Source organism: Pseudorca crassidens, chromosome 3 (genome assembly GCF_039906515.1).
Source record: "Pseudorca crassidens isolate mPseCra1 chromosome 3, mPseCra1.hap1, whole genome shotgun sequence".
Classification (NCBI taxonomy): Eukaryota; Metazoa; Chordata; class Mammalia; order Artiodactyla; family Delphinidae; genus Pseudorca; species Pseudorca crassidens.
Genome location: NC_090298.1, coordinates 172,248,695 through 172,275,393, shown reverse-complemented (window position 1 = coordinate 172,275,393; position 26,699 = coordinate 172,248,695). Strand labels below are relative to the sequence as shown.

The 26,699-nt window shown below is 62.4% G+C and overlaps 2 protein-coding genes across 11 annotated transcripts in view; one reads left to right on the top strand and one right to left on the bottom strand.

The window, feature by feature from the left end:
* The window catches only part of HCN2 (hyperpolarization activated cyclic nucleotide gated potassium and sodium channel 2), a 21,050-nt gene extending 7,613 nt beyond the window's left edge, over positions 1-13,437 (top strand). Inside the window, exons 2-8 of the mRNA XM_067734530.1 lie at positions 2,160-2,583; positions 3,662-3,823; positions 4,839-5,057; positions 6,459-6,605; positions 10,130-10,370; positions 10,560-10,724; positions 12,081-13,437. Of these exons, the coding sequence (XP_067590631.1) occupies positions 2,160-2,583; positions 3,662-3,823; positions 4,839-5,057; positions 6,459-6,605; positions 10,130-10,370; positions 10,560-10,724; positions 12,081-12,796 (2,074 nt within the window). The 3' untranslated portion in view covers positions 12,797-13,437. The remainder of the gene's footprint in view (positions 1-2,159; positions 2,584-3,661; positions 3,824-4,838; positions 5,058-6,458; positions 6,606-10,129; positions 10,371-10,559; positions 10,725-12,080) is intronic.
* Positions 5,987-26,699, bottom strand: POLRMT (RNA polymerase mitochondrial). 10 transcript variants are annotated; one of them, XR_010942584.1, is made up of 23 exons: positions 26,574-26,699; positions 25,975-26,073; positions 23,211-23,845; positions 20,859-20,989; positions 20,566-20,758; positions 19,195-19,347; positions 18,828-18,992; positions 18,582-18,737; positions 18,131-18,355; positions 17,122-17,928; positions 16,661-16,783; positions 16,237-16,359; positions 15,781-15,960; positions 15,459-15,545; positions 15,262-15,375; positions 15,118-15,170; positions 14,906-15,004; positions 14,090-14,162; positions 13,850-13,941; positions 13,698-13,759; positions 13,522-13,610; positions 6,932-7,205; positions 5,987-6,834 (listed from the first exon to the last, which is right to left on the bottom strand). XR_010942584.1 is itself a non-coding variant. In XM_067734521.1 (22 exons), the coding sequence occupies exons 1-21, from the start codon at positions 26,659-26,661 to the stop codon at positions 13,561-13,563; spliced, it is 3,708 nt and encodes a 1,235-aa protein (XP_067590622.1). In that variant the 5' UTR covers positions 26,662-26,699; the 3' UTR covers positions 5,987-7,205; positions 13,522-13,560. The 10 variants fall into 10 exon arrangements, 5 of the variants coding, with proteins under 5 accessions (XP_067590622.1, XP_067590623.1, XP_067590624.1 ...); XR_010942585.1 differs by having other exon boundaries at positions 5,987-6,888; positions 7,102-7,205; XR_010942586.1 differs by having other exon boundaries at positions 7,102-7,205.

Here is a 26,699-nt window from a genome sequence, read left to right as displayed (position 1 = left end):
CATCTTGTTACAAATCACTTTTTAATTGTTTTCTCTTCCTCTTGGATGATTTCCTTGGGATCAATTCCCCGAAGTGGAAGGCCTGGGTCACCCGGCAGGCGCGGTGCTGTAGCTCTTCCCTCGGGGGGCTGCTCAGAACAGAGCCAATTCGCAGTGAGTCCCAAAACAGGGAGCCCAGTGCGGCCAGGCCAGCGCTGGGGTTTACGGCTTTCTGCTAATTTGGGAGAGTCCCTCCAGCCCTTGGGAACCTCAGTCTCTTCTTCTATCCATCCGGGAGGAGCCCAGAGAGTGGAAGGCTTTGAGGCTCCCCCAGGCCTGTCCTGCCTACACATGCTAGAGCCTTCTCCAAGAGGACATGGGGACTCCGGCCATGATGGGGAGGGCGCCGGGCCTACGGGAGAGCCCTGGAAACCCACCGCGGGGTGGGCGTTTCTCCCTGCACCGTGATGGGCAAAATCAGACGCATGACTCTGTTCAGAATTTGAGACCCTCCTTCGTCCGAATCTAGACAGGGGCTGTGGGCTTAGACCCCCATCTGGGGCATCTACTCATCACTGAGACCCCGGGCCTCGGCGGTTTTCTCTTTATGTATACGTGTTAACAGAAATATAACATAACAGTTAGCCTTTAACCATTTAAAAGTGTACAGTCAAGTGACATTAAGTACATTCACAGCGTGGTGCAGCCATCCCCCTTATCACTCGCCAGAGCTGCTTCATCTTCCCAAACAGAAACTCCCCAGCCCCTACAGCCACAAACCCACTCTGTGTCTGTGGATCGGCCTGTCCTGGACGTTTCCCATCAGTGGAGTCACACACCGTGGGTCCTTCTGTGTGCGGCTTCTCTCACTGAGCATCGTGGTCTCAGGGTCCACCAACGTGGTAGCGGGTGTCGGGGCTTCTCTCCTTTCCGTGGCTGCGTGACGCCCTGTGTGTGGAGGGACACATGTGTTTGTGTGTCCATCCGCTGGTGGACACTCGGGTTGCTCCCACACTCTGGCCATTGTGAATCGTGCTGCCGTGGACACTGGTGCACAAGTGTCTCTTTGAGTCCCTGCTTTTGAGTCCTTGAGTGAAGGCCCAGGAGTGGAATTGCAGGGCCACATGGTGACTCTAACTTTCTCAGGAACCAACAGGTTTCTCTTGGAGTGGTTTTCTTTCCTATTTTGTCGATTGCCGCAGGGCTGGGCATCTCTCCATGTGGCCTTTGCTGCATCTGTCTGTCCTCGTGGGTAACTGCTGGACTCAGGACACTGTGCCTGGCCGTTAATATTCCTCAGATGGACGAGCCTTTTTCTGGGAGCACAGAATTCCCGGGTGGAGTTTTGGAATGGACCTCCAGGACTTGTATCGGTCCTGGGCATGTTTGGCCAGTCATCCCTTTTTCAGGTGTACTTATCACATGAAACATCCGAGCCGTGGCCAAGTCCCGTCCCTCAGGCTCTTCTGCCACCTGGCCCTGCGCTCTGCCGGGCAGGCCTTGGCTTCTCCCTTTTTCCCAGACGGCCTGGCACCCTGGCCTCTGTCCGGTCCCCAGCCCCCCCGGCTGCTACCTGAAATGGATGGACAGCCAGTGCCCCCTGTTCAGCCTTCCGATGCCCCACTGGGAAGTCTGGCCAGGGTGGGGGTCCTGCACCTGGATGTCAAACTGTGGGTGTCCGGTGCCCACCCGGCACCTGCAGCCCCCGGCCGCCCAGCCACTCAACCCTCCTGGCTGCAGTTCCCACCCCCCACCCCCCCGCCCCTCCAGCTCCTCCGCTTGTCTGTCTTCCCCTCCTGGCTCGGCCCTAGTGCTTTTTGGACGGCAGCCTTGTGCCAGGCACGTTGGGCCTTCTTGGTCCTGGGAAACATTTAGTCAATTTTTGAGCGGCCTCTTGGACTCTTCCAGGTCTCCGGCTTCTTCAAGGAGAGAAGGTCAGGCTGGGCCAGAGAGAGGGACCTGGGCTGGGGGAGCCCAGCAGTGCTGTCTGGGGCTTGGGAGGGCTTCCTGGAGGCGGGGTCCACAGTAGCCGGGGCCAAAGTCTCAGCTTTGCAGGAGGAGGCGAGCGCTGGGCTGGTCTTCAAAGGCGCATGCGCGTGTGGTGGGGCAGGCAGGCTCCGCGGAGGGCCCCGCGCAAAGGTGGAGGTGTGACCGCGTGACCGGCTGCACCTCGCCCCCAGGTTCTACTGGGACTTCACCATGCTGCTCTTCATGGTGGGAAACCTCATCATCATCCCCGTGGGCATCACCTTCTTCAAGGACGAGACCACGGCCCCGTGGATTGTGTTCAACGTGGTCTCGGACACATTCTTCCTCATGGACCTGGTGCTGAACTTCCGCACGGGCATCGTGATCGAGGACAACACGGAGATCATCCTGGACCCCGAGAAGATCAAGAAGAAGTACCTGCGCACGTGGTTCGTGGTAGACTTCGTGTCCTCCATCCCCGTGGACTACATCTTCCTCATCGTAGAGAAGGGCATCGACTCCGAGGTCTACAAGACGGCGCGCGCCCTGCGCATCGTGCGCTTCACCAAGATCCTCAGCCTGCTGCGCCTGCTCCGCCTGTCGCGCCTCATCCGCTACATCCACCAATGGGAGGAGGTGAGCACGGCTGCACGTTGGCGCAGGAGCGGGGTCGTGGGCGTGGGCAGGGTCGTGATGAGCGAGGAGGAGTGGTGACGCGGATGCAGGTGTGGGGTCTGTGGGGTCGTGATGGGCTGGAGCGGGGCTAGGATGTAGGGGCGCGGGGTTGTGATGAGCGAGGGGGTGGTGATGGGTGAGGATGCCGTGATGGGACCCGGCCATTGGCTGCAGGAGGGGGGCAAGGAGGCACCAGGAACAAAAAGGCGGGGCCATGATGGGAGACTCTGGGCGGGGCTACCGGGGTCCAGGGACATGGTCACAGTGAGAGGACAGGTGGGGATACAGGCAAACGAGCGGGGTCATTGGGTGGGGCACTGGGCGGAGTTACAGGGACTGCAGTGAGGGGCCTAGGAACCTTAGGGGTGGAACCTGGGCCTCGGGGCGGGGGCGGGGGGCACGGGGCGCGGTCACAGGAGCTTGTACCCGGTGGAGGGTCGGGGGGTCACAGGGAGCGCAGCATGGACACTTAACGCATCCGCACCGCTCTCCTTCCTTCTACCCTGTAAGAGGCATACTCCACAGCCCCGGTGGCAACGGGGAAACTGAGGCTCCGAGAAGCGAAATCACGCCCCTCTCCCCCAAGTTCAGACCCGCCTCTGGACTGAGTGTGACCTGATTCCTGAAGCCCGCGGCCACCACGCGGGCTCAGAGTCGCCGCCACTGTCCAGGACAGCAGCTAGGCTCCGAGGCGGGGAGTGGGTGGGGACAAGGCTGCGGAAAGAGGCCGTGGTCCTGGGAGAGGGCAGTGGGCAGGCGACCAGGCAGAGAGATTTGGGCGCCCGGGGCGGCAGGCCGAGCAGGGGGCCATGTGCTCTAGTCTAGGGTGCTGCATTACCTTGAAAGGCAACGGGTCTCACAGGAGCGGGGGCCCCACCGGCCGCGTGGGGGGCGTGGTGAGGTGGGGTGGCTCCCAAGGGGAGTGGGCCCTGCGGAGGGCTTCGTCCTCCCACTGCCCGGGTTGCAAGAGGCCGTGGGCGGAGGCCTCTCCCTCGCACACCGTCTGCGGGACTCTCACGGACGCCGCCCCACCCGCCAGATCTTCCACATGACCTATGACCTGGCCAGCGCGGTCATGCGCATCTGCAACCTCATCAGCATGATGCTGCTCCTGTGCCACTGGGACGGCTGCCTGCAGTTCCTAGTGCCGATGCTGCAGGACTTCCCGCGCAACTGCTGGGTCTCCATCAACGGCATGGTGGTGAGCCCCGAGCCCCCCCGCCCCACATCCGCTCCCGGAGCGCACGGCGCCTGAAACACTCCTCTGGGGGTGAGCGCCCCTGTGGGCTGCTATCCGACTTCGAGCCTTGCCTTGCAGACCCCGGGACCATGGAGATCTTTGACCGTTTGAGGGCTATAGGACAGTTTCTGCCCCCCAGGGATCGCATCATCTGCTTACTGTGCTTTGCGATGCATTCCACTTTTTAATTTGCATACATGTATTTAAAAGACAGTTTTATATCATAGTCCTCAAATGGAAAAGTGGTATCATGGGCCGTGAGAGATAAAAATTGGAGACTCACAAGCACCTATTACTTCCTGGCTGAGACGCTGAGTGTTAAAAGCTTTCCTCCTGCACATGGGGCACAGGGCAGGTGGGCATTGATGGGCGGGAGCAGCGGAGGGAAAACCCGTGGGTGCCCAGCCGGCGCCTGGCACAGCTGCCTGGCTGAGGCAGCTCACTGTCTGGCCGGACACCCAGGCATGTGGTCCTGTTTCCTGAACGGGGCCCGCTGCCCCCTCCCCTAGCCGGGTCAGCTGAGGACTGGGAAGGGCTCCTGGTCCTGCCTGATGCCTCCCCCCTCTCCGCCCCTCTGATCAGATGCCAGTGTCCCCAACTCACTGTCTCCGGGGTCCCCGGAACTTTCCCATTCTCTTGGCCTCACAGACACTCTCATCAGAGGCTGAAAAGTGGTGGGGGCTCCTGAGCCCCCAAGGCTAGACTCTGGCCCCTCCGAGCCTCAGTTTCCCAGGACTGAAGTGGGGAGGCGGCTTCAGACCCGCACCTGCTGCTGAGTTGCTGTGACGTGTGCGCACAGCCACGTCAGCTGCCTGAGTCTCAGTTTCCCTTGGTTACCTCTGGAAGACACGGAGCTTACCACCTGGATGCCTGGGGGAGGACGGGCAGGCGGGGCCCTGGGGGTGTGTGTGTGTCAAGGGGCTCCCTGGGGGCCGCGAGCGCCCACCCACCCGCCCCCCCACCCGTGGCCTTGCAGAACCACTCGTGGAGTGAGCTCTACTCCTTCGCGCTCTTCAAGGCCATGAGCCACATGCTGTGCATCGGGTACGGGCGGCAGGCACCGGAGAGCATGACGGACATCTGGCTGACGATGCTGAGCATGATCGTGGGCGCCACCTGTTACGCCATGTTCATCGGCCACGCCACTGCCCTCATTCAGTCGCTGGACTCCTCGCGGCGCCAGTACCAGGAGAAGGTGAGAGGGGGCGGCACCCCACATCCCCCCAGCTCTGTGGAGGAAAGAAGTCTGGAGCCTGGAGGGGGACAGGGCAGGAGGGGTTGAGGGAGACACAGGCCAAGGGAGGGGACGGGAGCCAGAGGGGTCCGAACAGGACAGGGCCAGTCCAAGGGGCATCAGGGGGCTCCAGGCGGGGGGGAAGGTCTCTGGGCCGTCTCGGGAGGGGCTGGGGTTCTAGGGTCGCTCAAGGACACGGGGAAGGCCTCTGGGGGAGCAAGGATGTCCTGGCACTTGGCCTTGGTGGGGGAACCTCCGTGGACCAATCCAAGGGCTGTGGGCCGGGAAGGGCCGAGAGAGGGCGGGTGCGACCCCACAGGCCAGCCCTTTCTGGAGGTCAGCCTCAGTCTCCCCTCCCTAAGGCCAAGGGGGGCCTGGTCCCTGGGACATCGCCCCATTGGCCCTGCACTGCTATCCGGTGGCTGGCCTTGGCCAGGCAGCTGCAAGCCCCCAAGCAGTGCCCAGCAGTCGGGTCGGCTGGGTCAGCTGGGCCTGGTGCCAGGCACCCCGGCTGTCCGGAAGCCACCAGCCTCCTACCCAAACATGAACTGGTGCCGCCACCCGCCTGCCGTCACGGGTTCCGCTGAGCTCAGGGCAGCTGTGGCCAGGCGGGGCTGGGCTGATTTCTAGAAAGATCATTGGGGAGGGGAGCCAGGGCCACCAAAGGGTCTGGGACCTCTGGGGCGGGGGCCAGTACAGCCCCCTCTAAGGGCTGGGGGTGGGGTGCTGGTGGCGGGAAAGGGTTGCCAGATGAAATTCAGGACGGGACTTCCCAGTGGTCCAGGGGTTAAGACTCCACACTGCCACTGTAGGGGACACGGGTTCCACCCCTGGTAGGGGAAGTTCTGCATGCCGTGTGGTATGGCCAAAAAAAAAGGAAATTCAGGACATAGCAGTAACTTTTTTTTTTTAATTCATTCATTCATTTCTGGCTGCGTTGGGTCTTCGCTGCTACGCGTGGGCTTTCTCTAGTTGCGGTGCGTGGGCTTCTCATTGCAGTGGCTTCTCTTGCTGTGCAGCGCGGGCTCAGTAGTTGTGGCGCACGGGCTCTAGAGCACAGGCTCAGTAGTTGTGGCGCACAGGCTTAGCTGCCCCAGGCTTAGCTGCTCCACGGCACGTGGGATCTTCCAGGACCAGGGCTCGAACCCGTGTCCCCTGCACTGGCAGGCGGATTCTTGACCACTGCACCACCAGGGAAGTCCCCTGCCCAGGATATCCTTATCTGGGGCATTTTGGTCGTTTATCTGAAGTTCAGATCGCCCTGGGCATCTCGTATTGTGTTACTGTTAAGTCGAGGCCCACTCGGGGCGGGGGCTCGGGAGCGGCGGCCGCTGACCCGGGCCCCCCCCTGCCCTGTTACAGTACAAGCAGGTGGAGCAGTACATGTCCTTCCACAAGCTGCCTGCTGACTTCCGCCAGAAGATCCATGACTACTACGAGCACCGCTACCAGGGCAAGATGTTCGACGAGGACAGCATCCTGGGCGAGCTCAATGGGCCCCTGCGGGAGGTGAGGTGGGGGTCCGCGTGCGGAGGAGGGTCCTGGGGGAGCCCCACGGGCCCCTGCAGGAGGTGAGGGGTGGGGTGCTCACTCCAGAGGCTCCAGGGAGGGTCCTTCCTGCCCCTCCCAGCTCCTGTTGTGGCCCATGGTTCTCGGTGTCCTTGGCTTGTGGACACGTCACCCTGGCCTCTTCCTTCATCTTCACGTGGCCTGTTCCTGTGTCTCTGTGTCCCCTCCTCTGTAAGGACACCAGCCACTGGGTTCAGCACGACCTCATCTTAACCAATCACACCTGCAAAGACCCTGTTTCCACATCTGGCCCCGTTCACACGTACCAGGGCTCAGGACTTCAGCGTATGACGGTGGTGGGCGGACAGTTCAACCCGTGACCCTCAGCAAGCAGTTACTGGGCGCCAGCCGTGTGCCCTGCCCTGTTTCCAGGGAGGTGGTGCCAGAGGGGAAGCTCTGGGAGGGATGGAGTGGGGAGGGGCTTGGGGCGACTCACAGAGGCAAGTGTGAGCCTGCGTGGCCCTGAGGAGGGACAGGAACGGGCGCTAGGATTTCTCCCGAGGGTGGAGGTGCCTCCCAGCAGGCAAGCACTGTGGCTACCTGCAATGAAAATATTCGCTGGGTAATTATTTTCATTCATTCACTCATTTACAGACAAACACGTCACAGACCACAACATGCATGAAATGCCGTGTCGAGTGTATTCAGAGTGGTGCCACCACTGCCGCCTAATCCCGCGGCCTGGCCTCCCCGGCTGCTCAGGACACCCGGCCCTCACTCCCCATTCCCCTCCCGCCAGCCCCTGGCGACCTGTGTTTGATCATTACTTAGGTGTTTACATAAAGTCAAATTTACAAAACCAGATATATTCAGAAAATGCCCGTCTTCTGTCCTGTCCCTCTGCCCGGTTTCCTCCTGCTCTCTCCGTCCATTTTCTGCCTTTTTAACAAAACAAAGGCGGGCAGGCCTCCGGGGTGTCCGTGCCTGGCGCTCCCTCTCTGGGTCCTGTTATGCTTTGTGGGAGGAGCTCGCGGCACAGGGCAGAGGCGAGGGTGGGGTCGGGGCCCTGCCGGTCTGTCCAGATTCCCCTCCGAGGGCGCCACGAGGGAGACGGTCCCAAAACGCCCAGGTGAGAGGTGCACCCCTCAGGTGCGATTCTCTTATTTTCCTGCCATCAGGGGCTTATTTGCATTTCTTTCTGTAAACTGTTTATAACTTTTGCTTGTTTTCCTACAGAACTTTTGGTCTTTTTGTTGTTTTTATTATTTTTTGAAAATTGGGAGCGATTTATTTATTTATTTATTCATTTATTTATTTATGGCTGCGTTGGGTCTTCGATGCTGCATGCGGACTTTCTCTAGTTGCGGCGAGCGGTGGCTACTCTTCGTTGCGGTGCGCGGGCTTCTCCTTGCAGTGGCTTCTCTTGTTGCAGAGCATGGGCTCTAGGCACGCGGGCTTCAGTAGTTGTGGCTCTCGGGTTTAGCTGCTCCGTGGCCTGTGGGATCTTGCCGGACCAGGGCTCGAACCCGTGTCCCCTGCATTGGCAGGCGGATTCTTAACGACTGCACCACCAGGGAGGTCCCTGCCCATTTTATCTTTAAAACTTGCTTACTGTGGTTTTATTCCCCCACGTGTGGAATTTTTATGCCCTGTACGTCAGGTGCTGCATGTATGCTTGCTGTACACAGTAAGTGCTCAATGTGTGCTTGTGTAACAGAGCGAGTGTTACAGTGTTCAGTGTTTGCCTTCTGTACGCAGCAGGTGCTCAACACCTGACTGCTGTACACAGGTCAATATCTACTCTCTGCAGACATCAGGCACACAATACATGCTCGCTGTATACAGCAGGTGCCCAATACCTGCTTGCTGTACACACCCAGGCTTTAGAGGAATTTGCCCACGTTTTCTTCTCATACTTGTAGAGTTTCATTATTGGCATGTAGACCCCCTATGCCTTTGGAATTTATCGTGGAATCTGGCGTGAGGAAGGGATCCAGTCTTATCTGCTGTGTGGGGCTGAACCATCTGGCTCTGCCCCGAGACTTGGTGGGCGAGGGGCACCTTAAGCTGAAGTTCCCTCCTGCTTGGGTCTATTTCTGGACTTTTCATCTGTCCCATCGGCCTGTCTGCTCTGTGCGCGCCAAACCCACTCTGCATCGCAGAGGTTTGCGATGTGCTTCGGTGTCTTAGAGGGTGAGTTCCCCCTCCCTGCTTGTCTTTGTCATGGGCTTCCTGCTACTTCTGCTCATTTGTTCTAAATGCACTTGACTAGCCCCGGTTATCGAGAAGCGAGCCGGGCGGCATTTCCACAGGGCTCTGTGTCCTGTATCCCTGCCCGGGGAGAACGGGTGTCTTCCGTCTCGAAGATGGTGAGCAGCGCTCTCTAAGGACACAATGTGTTCAAGGCTCTTCTGTGCCTCTGGGAGGGTTTTCAACGTTTCCTCATATAGATTTGGCCATGTCTTGGTAAACTCGTGCCATGGCATCTCACTTAGCTCTTTATGTGGGTGGAAATGGGGTCTTCTCATCCATTACGTCTTCTTCGAAGTGCCTTTCGTTTGCCTGTACAAAAGCTGTGGATTTTTTTTTTAATTAATTATTTTTGGCTGTGTTGGGTCTTTGCTGCTGCATGCGGACTTTCTCTAGTTGAGGCAAGCGGGGTCTACTCTGTGCAGTGCGCAGGCTTCTCATTGCAGTGGCTTCTCTTGTTGCGGAGCATGGGCTCTAGGGCGCGCAGGCTTCAGTAGTTGTGGCATGCGGGCTCAGTAGTTGTGGCTCGCGGGCTCTAGCGCACAGGCTCAGTAGTTGTGGCGCACGGGCTTAGCTGCTCCGCGGCATGTGGGATCCTCCCGGACCGGGGCACGAACCCGTGTCCCCTGCATTGGCAAGCGGACTCTTAACCACTGCGCCATCAGGGAAGCCCGATTTTCTTTGTAAGGTAAGCAAAGTGCCCCGTCATTAGGGCACACCCGATGGATGCTCCGTCAGGTGAAATCCCCCCATGACCCCCACCCAGATCAAATACGGAGCATTTCCATCCCGCAGAGGCTTCTTTGCCAAGGATAACCGTCATCCTGACTTCTACCCCCGTGGATTCGTTTTAAGGCTCTTGGTTTTCATGTTGGTTTTTTTAACCACTTGCTATTTTGACAAATTTCCCTTGTTACAGTTTTCCATTGACTCTTTCGGGTTTTTCAGGCAATCCCATTAATACAGATAGTAAAGAGATAGTTTTACTTTTTCCTTTCCAATTCTTACGTCTCTGAATGCTCTTCGTGTCTAACTGCATCGGCCAGTATTGCCAACACAGAGTTCAACAGTAGAGGATCTTGGGAATCTTTTCTTGATCCTGTCTTTGGTGGCAAAACCTCCAGTGTTTGCCTATTAAGATGCTGGCTTTCAGGCTAACGTGTTAAATCCCTTTCACAAACCGAAGGTCTGAGAGGTGCAACAGTCCCAAAGGTAGGGTGCGATGGAGGATCGGGTGTGCGCCCTGCCGTCACCCCCGCCTCCCACCCCTACAGGAGATCGTCAACTTCAACTGCCGGAAGCTGGTGGCCTCGATGCCACTGTTTGCCAACGCCGACCCCAACTTCGTCACGGCCATGCTGACCAAGCTCAAGTTCGAGGTCTTCCAGCCGGGTGACTACATCATCCGTGAGGGCACCGTTGGCAAGAAGATGTACTTCATCCAGCATGGGGTGGTCAGTGTGCTCACCAAGGGCAACAAGGAGATGAAGCTGTCCGACGGCTCCTACTTCGGGGGTGAGTGTCTGTGGGCAGGGGTGCTGGCGGCGGACGGAGGTCAGGGTGGGGAACCCGAGCAGCAGGAAGGCCCTGGGGCGGTGGGGGGCGGGGCTGGACTGCTCTGCTGGCTGGGAGGGCCCTGGGGACAGCTGGCTTGGGCCGCTGGGTGTGGCCCAGCAGTGAGGACGCTGCCCCGGCTGCACGCAGAGATCTGCCTGCTGACGCGGGGCCGGCGCACGGCGAGCGTGCGGGCTGACACCTACTGCCGCCTCTACTCGCTGAGCGTGGACAACTTCAACGAGGTGCTGGAGGAGTACCCCATGATGCGGCGGGCCTTCGAGACGGTCGCCATCGACCGCCTGGACCGCATCGGTGAGTGGGCCCAGCGGTCAGCCTCAGTGGCTGTCGGGGGGCCGCCTGAGGAGTGGGGTGGCATGGCCCAGCTGACCCTCAGGGCCCCTTCTGACCCCCGGACCAGATTCCTTGACCCACTTTCTCCCTTGGCCAGACACGGCCCCGGTTTCCCAAGGATGGGGAAATGGGTGTTTCTGCTCCCTAGGCAAATGTTTGAGCACCTACTGTGTGCCGGGAGGTGTAGATGTGGCCCATGAGGCTGACGGGGTGGCTACCCTCAGGCTTGTCACAGAGGAGGGGATGTCCTTGTGACTCCAAGTGGAGACCCAGATGGGTAGGCGTTGCCGGTAGAAAGACAGAGGCATGTTCTGGGAGTGGAGACAGCATGTGCCAAGGCCCTGAGGTGGGAAAGAGGCCTGGAGTCCAGGGACTCAGGGAAGCTGGGAGGGAGGCGGGCACCAGGCACATGAGGCCACAGGGCTGTAGAGGAAGGCGCTTGGGCTGTAGGTCAGAAGCATTGGGGAGCCATGGATGATCCCAGGCAGGGGAGGACCTGATCAGGACCTGTGCACTCTATGAGGGTGGGCATATGGAGGAATCTGGTGGCCTGGCCTGTGTGTGTGGGGGGGTGGCTTTGGGTAAAGGGAGAGGTGGCCGGGCAGGGGGAACCTTAGAAATGGCTAAGGACTTGCTGAAGACTAGAGCAGGATTCAGAGAGGTAGAGGCCCTTGGTGCTATGTGTGGGAATAAAGACAGCGAATGGCTGGAGAAGCAAAATGGGGTGCGGTAGGGAAGAGTTGTTAAGACTTCCCAGTACGCAGAAAGCACTCGACGTGTTTATGTTCTAAGCGGCGCTTAAATTTTTGCTCTGTACAGTATTTGCTCGATGTGTTTGCTATATACAGTAAGCACTCAACCCATGCTTGCTACGTACGCGGCAGGCATTCAGCATGCCGGCCGTGTACAGGCAGGAGTCTGCGTGGGCTGCTGTGCACAGTAAGTGTCTGATACCTGCGTGGTGTACACAGCAGGTGCACGATACATGCTTGCTGTATACAGGAAGTGCTCCCTGCATGCCAGCAGGATTCGGGTGTCTCATACTTGCTTTGTGTGTGAAGCAGGTGCTTGACGTGTTTGTTTGCTACACACAAAGGTGCTTGATTCATGCTTGCTGTATACGGTAGGTGTACTAGTTCAGCTTCCTATACACAGCAGACACTTGGCATGTTTGCTGTGTGCAGGAGGGGCTCCGTTCGTGCTGGCTGTACAGGGCAGGCACTCAGATGCAGGCCTACTGCACGCAGAAGGCGCTCCACACGTGTGTGCAGCGCACGGCAGCAGGCAACTCTGACGCGCCCCCCTCCCCTAAACCAGGCAAGAAGAACTCGATCCTGCTGCACAAGGTGCAGCACGACCTCAACTCGGGCGTGTTCAACAACCAGGAGAACGCCATCATCCAGGAGATCGTCAAGTACGACCGCGAGATGGTGCAGCAGGCCGAGCTGGGCCAGCGCGTCGGCCTCTTCCCGCCACCGCCGCCGCCGCCGCCGCAGGGCGCCTCGGCCATTGCCACGCTGCAGCAGGCCGTGGCCATGAGCTTCTGCCCGCAGGTGGCGCACCCGCTCGTCGGGCCCCTGGCGCTCGGTTCGCCGCGCCTCGTGCACCGCTTGCCCCCCGGGCCCGCGCCCACGGCCGCCTCGCCCGGGCCCGGGCCTGCTGCCAGCCCCCCGGGAGCGCCCTCCAGCCCCCGGGCACCGCGGACCTCGCCCTATGGCGGCGTGCCTGGCTCACCTGCTGCGCCCTGCGCCGGGCCCGCGCTGCCCGCGCGCCGCCTGAGCCGCGCCTCGCGCCCGCTGTCCGCCTCGCAGCCCTCGCTGCCCCACGGCGCACCCGGCCCTGGCCCCGGCCCCGGAGCCTCGGTGCGCCCGGCCAGCAGCTCCACGCCGCGCCTGGGGCCTGCACCCGCCGCCCGGGCCGCAGGGCCCAGCCCGGACCGCAGGGACTCGGCCTCGCCCTCACCCTCACCTGGCGCCACCGGCGGACCCGACCCGCTGGACTCCGCGCGCTCACGTCTCTCGTCCAACTTGTGACCCTTGCGCGCCGCCCTGTGGCCCAGCCAGGCCGGGGCGGGGCTGTCACTCAGACCAAAGCCATGCCATTGCGCAGCCCGGGCCGCCCGCCCCAGAAGCCATAGAGGAGACGTAGGTAGTCGTAGTCGGACGGGCGACCCGGGCCGGCGGGACACCCCCGCCAAGCCACCCATCGCCCTGAGCCCACCCACATTGCCCCTGCCCCCGGCGGCCCCGCGCACGCGCGGGCGAGGGGGCTCCCTTCACCTCGGTGCCTCAGTTCCCCCAACTGTGAAGCGGGGACAGGCCGGCCGGGGCCAAGGGGAAGAGGGCCGTGGAGCCCCGCCCGCGCCCGCCCTCGCCCTCCAATGAGGATCTGTTTTTAAGTGCAATACTTAGCCCGCCGGCTTCCCGCTGCCCCCATCGCGCTCACGCAATAACCAGCCTGGTCCCTGTCCACGTGCGTCCGCGGTGACCGCCCCGGAGTGGGCACATACCACTCCCTCCAGCACCCCAGCGTAGGGGCGAGGCTGGGGGGGGGGGGTCCCTGCCGTCATGGTGAATGTACTGACGAGCCGAGGCAGCAGCACCCACTGCGCCCCCCACGCCCCACTAAGCCCCACGCCCCCATTCCGCGCAATAAACGACAGCATTGGCGCCCAGCCTGCCGCGTATGATCGCTCTGCCTGGACCCAGCGCGCAGCCCGCCCCTCCCCGAGGCAAGCAGCCCCCACGTGGTGACAGACCTTTATTCACACTAAGGTACAGGGAGGCAGCACGGGCCGTCAGCTGAAGAAGTACGTGGAGTGCTTCACCTGCTCCAGGTTGAATGTCCCTGCGGAGCAGAGCAGAAGGCTGGGGGCGGGCCCTGGGGAAGGCCCCGCCCCAGCCCGGTGAGGGGCCGTCCAGCCCTGGGCCTCACCTGTCTTGGGCACAGACAGCAGCGTGTCCATCAGCCTGGAGACCCAGATGCTCTTGGAGGTCCTGAGGGCAAAGGCCGGGTGGGGGTAAGGCTGGGGCGGCCTGGGGAGGGAGCGGCCTCTGCGGTGCTGGGCTTGGGGGGGGGGGCCTCACCTGGGGTCGGAGCAGAACCGCTCAATCAGGAACCTGGACAGGTTGTGGAGAATGGGCTGGCTGTGCAGACGGACGAACTGCTCGCGACAGACCTGCGATGGGGGGGGGGGAGGTGGGGGGGCGTCAGCAGCCAGGAGCCAGGCCCAAGGGGCAGGGGGACCGGGCTTCCCAGGTCAGGAGGGGATGAGGTCGGGGGCGCGAGAGCCGGGGGTGTCCGCCCTAGTGGGGGTGGGCCTGCACCTGGTTCATGACCGCAACGTCAGCGGCGTGGGTCCAGAAGCAGTCGTGCACCGAGACGAAGGTCAGGCCCTTCCTGCGGCAGCAGTGAGGGGCCCCCGTGGAGAGGCCACGCCTTGAGGTCCCCTCCCTCACAATCCACACCCCACCGCTGCCCAGCACTGGCCCAGCTCTCACCTCAAGCCCCTCCCCACCGCTCAGCCGGGGGGCCCACTGTCCAGTGACGCCCACTCTCCTCTCGCCCCTCACCCCCGCACACTCCAGCAGCTGTCTGTGCGCCACACGTGCCCCTCAGCAGGCAAGTGACAAGTTCTCCTCTTAGGAAGAAGCCTCTTTGCCACCCTACCCCCAGCTGCCACCCAACTGATTCTCAGCTTCCCGTAGGGGATGACTGAGGCTGGGCCCCCTTCCACCACAGGGCTCCATCCCAGGGGTCCCCGAGCCACCCCAGGGGGGCACAGGAAGAACACAGAACTCCCACAGCAGTCTGGCTCAGTGCGGCCACACACCCCCCCCCCCCCCAACAGAAGCAGCCGTTTCTAACAGAACCGTGAGAAACTAGACACCCTCTGCCTGCCCCGGCAGGTGCACACACGTCAAGAGCAGGCCACACAGCAGGCTGGGCCTGCGGACCCTCCGACGGCCAGCTGCACACTTGGAGTCCCTCCCCTGCCCAGTCAGCCACATCCCAACCCCTCCCTGCCTCGAGGCCTGTCGCCTCTGGGGCACCAGGTCCCCCAGACCCCCACAGCTTCGGTCCTCGCCTGACCCCATCCCCAGCGGGCGGCACCCACCGCGGCGTCCCCAGCCCTGGTGCACCTGTAGCAGTGCAGGGCCGTGAGCATCATGTGCGAGGAGTCCAGTGAGTGGATGAAGTTGGGCGGGAAGCCGTTCTTCTGCTTCAGCGTGTTGGGCTTCCTGGGGGCGGGGTGCAAGGTGGGGGACTCTGGAGCCTCAGCCCGGCCCGGCCCAACCCCAGTGGCCTCCCGGCCCAGGCGCCCCGGCCCCGCCCCCCCACCCTGTGCACTCACTGGCTGGTGTCCACGCTGCTGCTGAAGGTGAGGCTCTGGAGCCCGCCTTTGATCTGCAGGGTAGGGGCGGTAGGGGCAGGAGCGTTGAGTCCTGCCTGGCGCGGCAGCGGCGGGGGGCGGGGGGGGCGGGGGGGCTGCACATACCATGACCTTGGAGTCACGGTGGTAGGGCTGGATGATGGGGATGCCCAGGGGCGTGACCCACTCCACGGCCGAGCCCGTGTGGGAGATGAGCCGGGCGCTCTCGGTCAGCCAGCGCTGCAGGGACGGACACCGGGCTCAGGGGGGCCGGGTCTGGGGAGCCACGGCCGACGGGGGGCAAGGGGAGGATGAGGCCTCACCTGGATGGACCGGGTGCCCGAGAACATCTCCTGCAGGCTGTTGAACACCTGGCGCACGAGGTAGTGAGAAGCCTCCCACACGAAGTCCTGGGGAGAGGGTGAGGGGAGGGCGTGGGCGGGGCCCAGGTTCCCTCTACAACGCCTGATGGCCCTGGGCCAGTGACCTCGCGCACTCTTGAGGGGGTGGGCTCGCTCCCATGGGCCCCGCTGGAGGACCCCACGGTGGGCAGAGACAAGACCCTGTGTCAGGACCGCCTGCTGCCCAGCGGCCACCTGCTACAGGACAGTGGCCGGCAGGATCTGGAGTCTCGGCCCCGCGCACCTGGGGGAAGTCGTGGATCTCCCGGAGGCGCTTCTCGATCTGCAGGCGGCCCCCGTAGCGGGTGACCCCGTACACTACAGTCATCACCGTCTGCTTGACCACCTTGCGGCTGATGAAACCCTCCAGCACCTGGGCCACCTGCACACCCTGTTCGGCGTCCTGCCTGCGGAACACCTCCACCTGTTGGAGCAGGGGTCAGTGGGCGGGGCATCAGTGGGCGGGGCATCAGTGGGCGGGGCCCTGCCCACCCAGAAGCCTCCCACCCCGAGGCTCCTTCTCTTCCCGTGGACCTCACCATTGCCCCCTCTGACACGTCCCCCAGGAACCCTGCCTGACTGCCGGGTCACCTGACAGTTGGCAGCCGTGGCAGTGGGGTCCACAGCACCCAGATGTTCGACAGACAGACCCGGGTGGGGCTGGGGGATAAGAGCAAGCGGGGGCGGGGTGGGTGCGCACCTGTGCAGCCACCTCACTGTACACGTCCTGCGGCAGGTCCGAGGGCAACAGGTTGACGGAGGCGGCCCCCACGCTGTCCCGGCCCAGGGCGGCGTAGTGCTGCAGGCCGTTACAGGAGCCGTCCTGGGCGAGGGGGGGAAGAGTGAGGCGCAGGGAGCGAGGGGCGGGGCAAGGCGAGCTCCAGGCTTCCCCAGCTCCGCTCACAGCGAGCTCCCTGGACCTCCCACAAAGCGGAACCGAGGCACAGAAGGGGGGGCGGCGTGCCTGCACAAGCTGCTCGCCGTGGGAGCACCAGCCTGTGCAGAGTGGGATGGCCAGGTGCCAGACACCCGGGCCATCCCTCGGCGCCTCAGCCCGAGCGAGACACCTCTGGCAGGGGCCCGCAAGGGCAGGGCATGCTCCACACCAGAGTCCCCTGGCTCACCTGGTGAACTGGGAAGTGGGAGACGTAGGCGGCGGGGTCGGGGGCGCGCACCGCCCGGGCGACCTCCATGCAGCAGGCCAGGGCTTGCCAGGGCTCATCCGCCTCCATCCACCACTTGCGGCCCTGCAGGAAGCAGCGGGCTGGGTGAGGCCAGCCCCGGCGGGGTCAGAGCCAGCCTGGGGGCACCTCCCGGGTGGGTCCAGGTGTCGTGGGGACAGGTGTGGACAGGGAACAGGAGTGACAGACCAGGGAGGGGCCAGCCTGGAGGGAGGCCTATTGCGGCATGGGAGGCTGCTGATGGCCCAGGACAGAGGGAAAGACAAGCAGAGGGGTGCCTGGGAAGAAGTAGGGGGCGGGGGGTGCCTGCATGGGTCTGAGGTGGGTGCCGCGGCGGCCAGGAGAGCCAGACGGTCAGGGGTCAGGGGTCAGGGCCCAGCTGCTGTCCTCCCCACGCCACCCACCGTCATGGGCCGGTCCGCCGAGTCCAGGATGTCCTCCATCAGCTCGTCCGCATAGTCCCGGCGTGCCTGCAGCGACTCGCGCTTCTTGAGCCCCGTGAGGTTGACCAGATGGATCTTGAGCCAGTTGAGGCCGTGCGGGCCGAGCGGGCGGCCCTGGGCGAACTCCAGCAGTGCGCGGGCCAGGTCGCTGCCCAGGTGGTTGAAATGCGGTGAGCAGGGATAGGTCCGGCCGCGGAAGTCCATGTTGTGCGGCAGCCAGAAGACACGGTGCCGCAGGTGCCGGGCCAGCGACAGGCGGTACAGCGCATCGGCGCGCAGGCTCTGCATCTCCCGTGCCACCTTGAGGCGCCGGGCCAGCTCCCGCCGCATCTCAGCCTTTTCAGCAGGCGAGACCTCGGGCAGCAAGCAGCGGTTGGGAGCCCGACGGCCCTCGGGTGGCCGGGGGGCCTCGGAGGGCGGGGCGGGCACACCCAGGCGAGGGCAGCCCTTGTCAGCGAAGAGCTGCAGCACCAGGTCCAGCACGCGCCCGTTGACCCGCCAGGCACAGTTGCCCAGCTGGGTGAGGGCATCCAGGGCACCGTGCAGCTCGGCAGGCGGGCAGCGCTCCAGCAGGAGCTGGTGCTGCTGGCTGCCCTCCACTGAGCGCATCATCTTGGTGGGGCTCAGCAGAAAGGCGCCCGAGTGGGGCGACGTCCAGGGCAGCGGTGGGCACAGCATGGGCACGTCCGTCGACTCAAAGGTCAGTGTGCGCTCTGCCGCCGTCTCCAGCAGCTGCGTGAAGGCGGGGTGAGGCTTCAGGATGCCGATCTGGGGGCGGGGCAGGCAGAGAAGGTCAGGGGGCTGCCCCAAAGGCCGTGGAGGAGGGCCCCGGGGTCCCCTCAGACGCCCTCACCCTGAGACCAGGTCTGGGGCCACAGCACAATTCTGGCAGGATCCCACCGTGGCCCAGGGGCCCTGCACCACCCAGAGCCCACGGCCTCCTCGCACGCCCGTCCCCACAGTGGCCCACCTGGCGGAAGCTGCGGAAGGAGTACACATGGTAGAGCACAGGGATGAGCGTGCCGGGGCTCCGGGGCGCTGCCAGGCTGCTGGGCATCTGCGCGGCCCGCACCAGCACCTCCGCCAGCTGCTTGCCCAGCTGCACCACCACTGACATGGGCCAGGGCTGCTCGTGGGGGGCCTCAGGCACCCCCAGTGCCTCCCAATGCTGCCGTGGCAGGCACGGTTCCGCCACCTGCGAGCGGGAGGGTGGCTCAGGGGGAGGAGAGTCTGGTTGCAGAGCTGGAGACCCCCACCCACCCCCAGGGAGGGGTGAGCTGACTGCTATCCCAGGGTTAGGTGAGGAAAATGAGGTGGAGTCTGGGGGCAAATCCAGCCGCCTCAGGAAAGGGGAGAGGAGAGAGGGGAGGGGACCTCCGCTCAACGCCTGGGTTTCCCCACCCGGGCTCCCTGGGCCTCACCTGGGTGTCGGAGGCCAGCAGGTGCAGGTACTTGGAGTAGCGCTGCTCCAGTTCCTGCACCTCGTTTCTGAGCTGCTTCCTCTTGAAGACACGCAGACCCAGCTCGTGTGCCAAGAAGAGAAGTGACTCTCCCTGCGCGGGCAGCGCCTGGAGGGTCTGGAGGGCAGCGAGCGCCATGAGCCCCGCGCTCCGTGTGGAACCCGCAGGCACACCCGCAGCAGCCCCTCCCCCCGGCCCCGCGCGCACCTGCAGCAGCATCCTCACAACCTCCTTCTCACTGAGCAGGCACAGGTACGGGAAGAGTGAGAGGCGGCCTTCTCGAGCAGCGTGGGCCTCGTTCTCCTTGGTCTCTTGCAGCTCCCGGTACAGCGCCGTCCTCCATCGGGTGCGCAGGCCTGCCAGGGTCTTCCGCTGGGGGGAGGGGGTACACAAGGAGTCATCACCGTGCCCACCCAACCCTGCAGCCCGCGAGGCCCCGGCCCTATGCCTGGCAGTGCCTGGCTCAGTGGGGGGGCGGGGGGGTGGTTGCCGTGCAGCCGGCCTCCCCCACGCGACCCTGCCCAGGCAGGGGACGCCCAGCTCAGCCGGAGCGGACCACCCCCCAGCCCCTTACCGCATGCAGGACCTCCTTGGTCAGCAGTGGAACCTTCTCCACGGACTCCACGGTGATGGTGGTGGCCATCTCCACGCGAAGCTGCTGTTGGAAGAGGCCCTGCAGCTCCTTCAGGGACAAGTGCAGCCTCGGGTAGGACACAGCGGGATCCTGCTGGTGGCAACAGGCTGGTGGTGAGGTGCCGGTGCCTGACCTCTCGACCTGAGTCCCCCAGGGTTCCATCCACACCCGAGGTCAAGAAGAGCAGCTGTCCACCGTACACATGCCAGGACCCCGCCCGCCCCCCCGGCAGAATCACAGTCATTTTCCCAAGTCTTCTGAAAACCATCCATCCTTAACGCTGCGGGGGGAGCAGGGCCCAGGACAGTAAGACAACGATGCTGGTGTAACAGCATCTGCTGGCCTTGCCAGGCGGGCAGGGTGCCCAGGAAGCCAGTGCGAGTCCCCGGGTGCTGCCGTTTTCTCTGTAAACTCGCCACTGTGTGAGCGTGTGACCCTTCCCAAAATAGACAAATTAAAAATAGCGAAACCCAACACACACACTGAGAATCCAAAACATACATCTGCACAAAGACCTGTCCACAGCCACAGCAACGCGGTTCACGATGCTTAAAAGCTAGGAACGACCAAAGTGTCCGTCAACAGATGATAGATAAACACAATGTGGTCCCTCCACACACGGGAACATCACTCAACCCTGAGAAGGGGTGAAAGCCCTGACACTCGCTACAGCGTGGACGGACCCTGAGAACACGATGCTCAGTGAGAGAAGCCAGACACAGAAGGACATACAGTGTGTGATTCCACTGATGGGAAACGTCCAGAACAGGCCGATCCACAGAGAGTTAGTGGTTAGTGGTTGTCAGGGGTTGGCGGGGGGAATGGGCACTGACTGCTGATGGGGACGGGCTTCCTTTTGGGATAATGGAATGTTCTGGAATTACATAGAGATCAATATAGTAAAAAAAAAAAAATACTGAATTACACTTTAAAAGGTGAACTGTAGAATAGGAGAACTATGTCCCAGTAAAAATAAAAAACCCAGTGCCTCAAGATGTCATGCTCTACTCCACCCTGGGAGGTAGGTGTGGCCTTGCCCGCTGCCTGCCGCCTGCGGAGGTAGCTGTCCAGTCTTAGAGAGGGCACACAGGCCCTGCGACACCCCGACACTCGGCCCACAGCTGCATCGCCACGTGGAAACCGAGGACGGTGCGGCATGGGCCCCCCACAGCAGCCTCCCTCCCGCCAGCATGGGGGTGGGTGGGGCCAACCCCGCCAGGAGAGACGGGAAGGGGCCAAGGCACCCGGAGACGACAACCCCCCCCCCGCCCCCCGCCCCCGGCAGGTGCCAGGCCACAGGCCCCAGCTCACCTTGGCGTATATCTCCCGGAGCAGCGGCGAGGTGTTGACCTGGGGCGGGGGCACGGGCGGCCGCGGGGGGGTGAAGGCGGGCTTGGCCTTGCGCACGGCCCGCAGGAGCTCAGCCCGCTCCTCGGCGCTCAGCGGCACAGCCGTGAAGAGCCCCTGCAGCTGTAGCCCGTCCTGCGCCATCTGCTTCAGGCACCTGCAGGGCACACACACCCGGCTCACAGCGCCAGTGCCCGGGGAGCCCCAGGGATCCCAGCCCCCAGCTCAGCCAGGCCACCCTACACCGATCCACCCACCTTCGGATGGTACCAGCATCCTGGTCCAGGCGCCCCATGCACTGCAGGGCAGCCGCGTAGGACTGCAGGTCCGGGGCGAGGCCGGCGTCTTTCAGCATGAAGAACACGTACGTCAGCTCTTTGAAGGAGCCCTGGGGGAACCAAGCGGGGTGAGGGCCTGCGGGGGGGCCGGGTGTGGACAGAAGGGAGGCCCCAGCTCGGCCCACAGTGCTCCCTGCTGCCCGCCCACTCCTCTACCCAGTTTCCCGGCGACCGGGCCTCCCTCCACACAGGCCTCGCCGCTAACTTCCCCTGTGGTTTCTCCTCCAGCCCACTGGTGGCTCAGGAGAGATGCCACAGACCCTTCCAGAGAGAGGCATTCCCAGCACCCCGCCATGTGTCCTGCACCCTGTCTGACAGGTGCTGCCACCCCAGACCACATGCCAGCAACTGGGTCCTAGGTGCCTGCCTGCACGGCCCGGGGTGGGGGGCAGGAAGGGGAGGCTGCTCAGTCCGGTAGTCACCAACCACAGCGGCCACTTAGCTTAGTTTAAATTAAACACTCGCTTCAGCAGCGACAGGACGCTGGAGCAGGTGAGGAACACTGGCAAAGTCACAGAAAGGCCTACCGGACGCTGCTGGTCCAGATTCAGCCCATCTATCCTACCTCTAAACGCTCACAGTAGGAGGACTTCCCTGGTGGCGCAGTGGTTAAGGATCCTCCTGCCAACGCAGGGGACATGGGTTCGAGCCCTGGTCCGGGAGGATCCCACGTGCCGCGGAGCAACTAAGCCTGTGCGCCACAACTACTGAGCCTGCGCTCTAGATCCCGCGAGCCACAACTAAGACCTGATGCAGCCAAATAAATAAATAAAAAGTGGAAACAACTTTTATTAAAAAAAAGAAAAAAAACTCACAGTAACGTCACCACCACCATGAAAACATGCATTCGAACCTTCACAGTGTTAAGCACACACATACATGAGGTTGGAGCCCTGGATTACAGCCCTCACTCCTCCCAAGATGGGAAACCCAAGGCTCAGAGGGAAGGGGGGGGTGTGGCCACAGGGAGCACGTGGCAGAACGGGACTAAACTCAGGTCTGGGTGGCAGCCAGGCCTGCCCGACATAGGCTGGCTGCCTAGGGCCCCCCAAACTCACATCCACCTGGAACCTCAGAAAAGGGCCTTATTTGGAAACCGGGTCCCTGCAGGTGCAGGGTGCAGTTAGGATGAGGTCAGTTAGATGAGGTCAGGTGCAGTTAGGATGAGGTCACACTGGAGGAGGCCGTGTGAGCACTGAGGCAGAGATCAGAGGGACGCGGTCACAGCCCAAGGGACATCGCAGACCCAGGAGCTGGCAGAGGCACGAAGCGCCCTCCCCTGGAGCCTCCAGAGGGAGTGGGGCCCTGCCACGCCCTGACCTCGGACGTCTGGCCGCTGGGACTAAAAGAAAACAAACTTCTGCTACTTTAAGCCTCCCAGTTTGTTCATTTGTTCGGCAGCCCCAGGAAGCTCATCTAATCAGAAATATGCTGCTGTAACAGGACACTTTGTGGGGGGGACGGCAGAGGCCAGAGACCTGGGAAGGCAGACTAACTCCTGGAACTGAGTGCCCTCCTGCAAAGACAATGCAGGCAAGAAGCCCCCCGTGACTGTCGCTGTGGAGGCCTTGGGAGCCTCCCAGCGCTATCAGGCAGCTCTGGGCCGCGTTCTGTGCGTGAGTCAGCACAGCGAAGTCCCTGCCGCCAACCTGCCTTAGTGAGTTGCACCTGTGTCTCCACACAACTGTTTCCCTTGATTGCCCGGCACTAACGCTTTCCCTGCTGCTCCTCAAATGAGGTCGCAGACCCACAGGAGGGAGGGCGTTGGGGAAGTTTTCACAGCAAGGGCGCTTAAGCAACACTCCTAAGCAGCCACAGGTCAGAGGAGAAGTCGCAGGTGAAAACAGAAGACGTGGGAGAGGGAAGCAGCTAAAGTTGTTCCCAGAGGGAAATTCACAGCTGTGAATGTCTGCATTAAAAAGAAGGAGCCCATCTAGGAAGCTCGAGACAAGAACAAGCTAGGTGGAAAGCACTGAGGTCGCAGCCCCAGGGAGGGTCTGCAGCGCCCCTCGCACTAGAGCCGTGGTCAAGTAACCAGAAGGAAATGCTCTGAACCAGAGCACAGCTTCTTCCTGCCCTTTTGGTCATTTTCACACTTTGCTTTGAAGGCCACGTGTGACTCATAATCGACAAGCCTAAAGAATTATTAAAACAATAAAAGACAAAGGCCTGAGCCCTGGAGCTAAAAGACAAGGGTTCGAATCTAAGTGCCCTCAAGTTGGCTTCTGCCTCCGACCCTGGGGCACTCGCTCCCTGGGCCCAGTCACTCACCTGGCGAGCCCAGCCGAGCATGACCATGTTGTACATGGAGAGCGTGAGCAGCCGCTGCTGCTGGGACTTGCTGTGGTGGGTGACCAGCACGTGGTGGGCCAGGGGCAGGTGGCCCGTGAGCAGGCAGCACTCAAAGAAGGACAGGAGCCTCTGCTGCTGGCCCTCCAGCCGCGACTCGGGGCCTCTGTCCACCGGAGCCGCCGCCGCCTCGCTGCTCAGCCTGTGTGGGGCCTCCTGCAGCAGCTGTGCCAGCTGCTCCTCCCACGGGCTCCGGGGCGCCCCCTGCTCCCAGTGCTGCAGCTGGCTCGCCAGCTTCCTGCTCAGCAGCCGGGGCTCCAGGCGCAGCTGCTTTTGCCAGGCCCCCTTCTCCACACGCTTCTGCAGCTTCCCCTCCAGCCGCTGCTTGCGCTTCTCCATCAGCTGCTGATCGCTGTCCAGTTTCTGCGCCCAGCGGCTGCTGAGTGTGGCGGCGGCGCCCTTGGCCCCGGCCCCCTTGGCCCCGGCCGGGGCCTGCCTGGGTGGCTGGGCACCGCCAGCCTCCGGGGCTCGAGCCACGGCCACCCTCTTGGCCACCCTCTTCACCGTCACCTCTGCCATGCCCTCGGCCTGCAGCTGCCGCACCCGCGCCTTGAGCACTGTGGGGCAGAGGGCGAGACGTCAGGGGACCCCGCTGCCCAGGAGGCGACAGACCTCAGCCCCGTGTGTCTGCTGACCACCGACAACGTCCCTAGACTTACCTCGTTGGCCACGCACGCCCCGCCCACCCAACCAGCACCCATCCACCCGAGCCACTCAAACCCAACGTCCCGAACAGGCTCCCGGTGTTGCCCACAACCTGCCTCTCTGCGTCTTCCCCCACCCCCGCCAAGCTCTGTCCTTCCCAGCCTGAACAAAAGTCACAGGTCGTCTGCGACTCTCCCCCTCTACATGCAGCCCGTGAGCGCCTCCTCAGGGCTCTGCCTTCAAAATCCACCCGGGTGCCGGCGCCTCCCTGCCCCTCCCACCCCCACTCCATCCGTAATGGCCTCAGGCCTTTGCACGTGCCATTACCCCCACACCCCACCACCCCACACACAGACAATTCACAGCCCGCCGCCGCCCTGCGCCACTTCAAGGACAGTCAGCTCTCAGGACCTGGGGCAGTTCTGTTCTACAGAGTTTCAGGCCACTGAGCTGGTGAACAGGGAACCACCACTCCCAGGCAAACACGGGGCTCCTGAGAGCCCGTGGTCATATTTCCACCAACAGGTCCACACATAACACTGTTTTGTGAGTTCTCATCTGAGATATCTTATTTCCTATGTATTGCTAATTCACTAACATTGAACTCACAGCCAACACTCCTACATCTCACCCCTCAACAAAGCTTGTCGAACATGCAGATTTTCTACAAAAGGCACGTCACAGCCCCGTTGAGCTGAGGAAACTAGACAGCACCCCAGCACCAGGTCTGGGGCCATTTTAAACTGCAGAAACACCAACGAACAGCACAAAATGCAAAAACGTGGCACCAGATACACCCTGAAAAGGATGCCTGTTGACAGGGCTTCGCCCAGCTCCACCTCAGCTGGGAAGGTGTGCATCGGCTTTGGGGTTACAAGTTCAGCTGGTAGGAGACTTTGCAAACACAGAATCCGCGAACGTGAGGACCAAGGGTATCCATCTCCTGCCTGCACCTGTCTCACTACAACATCGGCCCCAGAGAGAGCTGGCCCAGAGCAGAAACACAGGCGCAGCCCTAGCCTCCGTGTCCGGAGACCCAGCAGACCCTTTCTGCACGTGTGGGACAGTGGCCGGCGGCAAAGCGTCGGGCAGGACACGAGGCAGAAGCAGGATGTGGGCACAGGTTTCCCTTGGAGGCGGCCGCATCCAAGCCACCTGGGGGCTGACCCAGGACAGGCAGGTGCAAAGCTCCTGATGCCAGAAGCCGAGGAGGTAGGCAAAGGCCTGGAGGTCTACGGCCCTCAGTGGGGGTCTGGAGATTATTCTGTGAGAGAGGAAACAGTTGGATGGTTCAAGGCTGGGGAGTGAGGTGAAGTGATTCAGATTTCCAGACCCTGGGCTTAGCTTTAAAATAATGAGATGGGTGAGAAACGAAAGAAGGTTGCTCTTGAAGCCCATGGGACCTGTGGCTTCAGATCTGCGTGTTTGGGGTTTTCTGAAATTAGGTGTTGTTTTTCAAAGCCTCCCCCACCCCACTCCTGGCTGCTGGACACACACTGGACAAGGGACAGGAGGGGAAGCAGGAGGCACTGGACGTCTGGGAGGGAGAGGACAGTGAGGCGGCGAGAAGGACAGATGCCCCCCCACTTGCTACAGAGGCCGCCAGGACCTGGCTGTCCATCCCAGGTGACAAGGACCACGAGTAGACCCCATCGTGCGCCCAAGCCCAGGAAGCTGAGCCAGGACCACTGAGCTTGGTCATGTCACAGCTCAAAGCCCAGCTCTGCACGTGCAGCGGTGGGGGGCCTTGAGCCAGTCTCTCCAGCCACAGATCTGGGCCTCGACTGTCTCATCTGGAAAGGGGGAGCCCCTGCTGGGACGAGGGAACTACAAGAGCTCGCTGTGTACAGCACTCGCTTCACCATGGGAGCCCTCGGACCACCAGAGAGCGGGACCCCATGAGTCACCCCACCTTACAGACTGACATCCCTTCTCACCGGGGTCCCTGTGGGGAACCAGGGAGGCGGCTCCCAGCAGCGCTGCCGACGGGGGGACAGCGAGGAAGGGGCTTCAGGCCCCAAACCTCGGGGGTCAGGCTCACCCTCCAGCAGCTCGGCATGGCCCCAGTCCTTCCGGCGGTCCTGCTCACAAGGGCTGGCAGTCGAGCTCCTCTTACGGCCCCAGACGCCACCAAGAGCCCCTGCAGGAGAGACCAGGGAGGCTGAAGGAGGCGGGCATCAGGGGTGGGGGAGGGAGGGCCCTGACAGGGGCAAAGGAACCCTAAAGGCAGTGGGAACTGTCAGTGGTCACCGGTCTCACACTGGAAAGAAACTAACAGGACAAAAGTGAAGGGGACACCACGGGCAAAGGAAAAAAGAAAAGTGGGGCGTGGGGTAGAGGATAAAAGGTTCGTCGAACTAAGGCACAGACAATTCAAAGGTTAAAAACCCTAAACCGTAAATAGTGGGTCATGGGGCTCCAAAAGAAATCAAGGGTCGAAGATCAAAGTGCCCCGCCGACCCCTGTCCGGAGAGTGGGCCAAGGGCGAGTGAAAGCGGGGTCGAGTCACTGGGTTCCCCAGAACTCCCAAGATCAAAGGGCAAGTGTCGGAGGAAGCTGGATCCCGAGGGTCGAGAAGCCAGAGGTCACGGCCGCGGGTGGGGGGGGCAGGGCAGCGGTTCCGGGACTCCCCTTCATTACCTTCCTCGGCCAGGAGGCCGGGGGTTCCCGCCGGCCACAGGGCCCTCCCGAACCCCGCCGCGCCGCGGCCCCAGCGTACAGCTGACATGCCGCCAGCACGCGGAACCACCGCGCCGCCGCAACGCA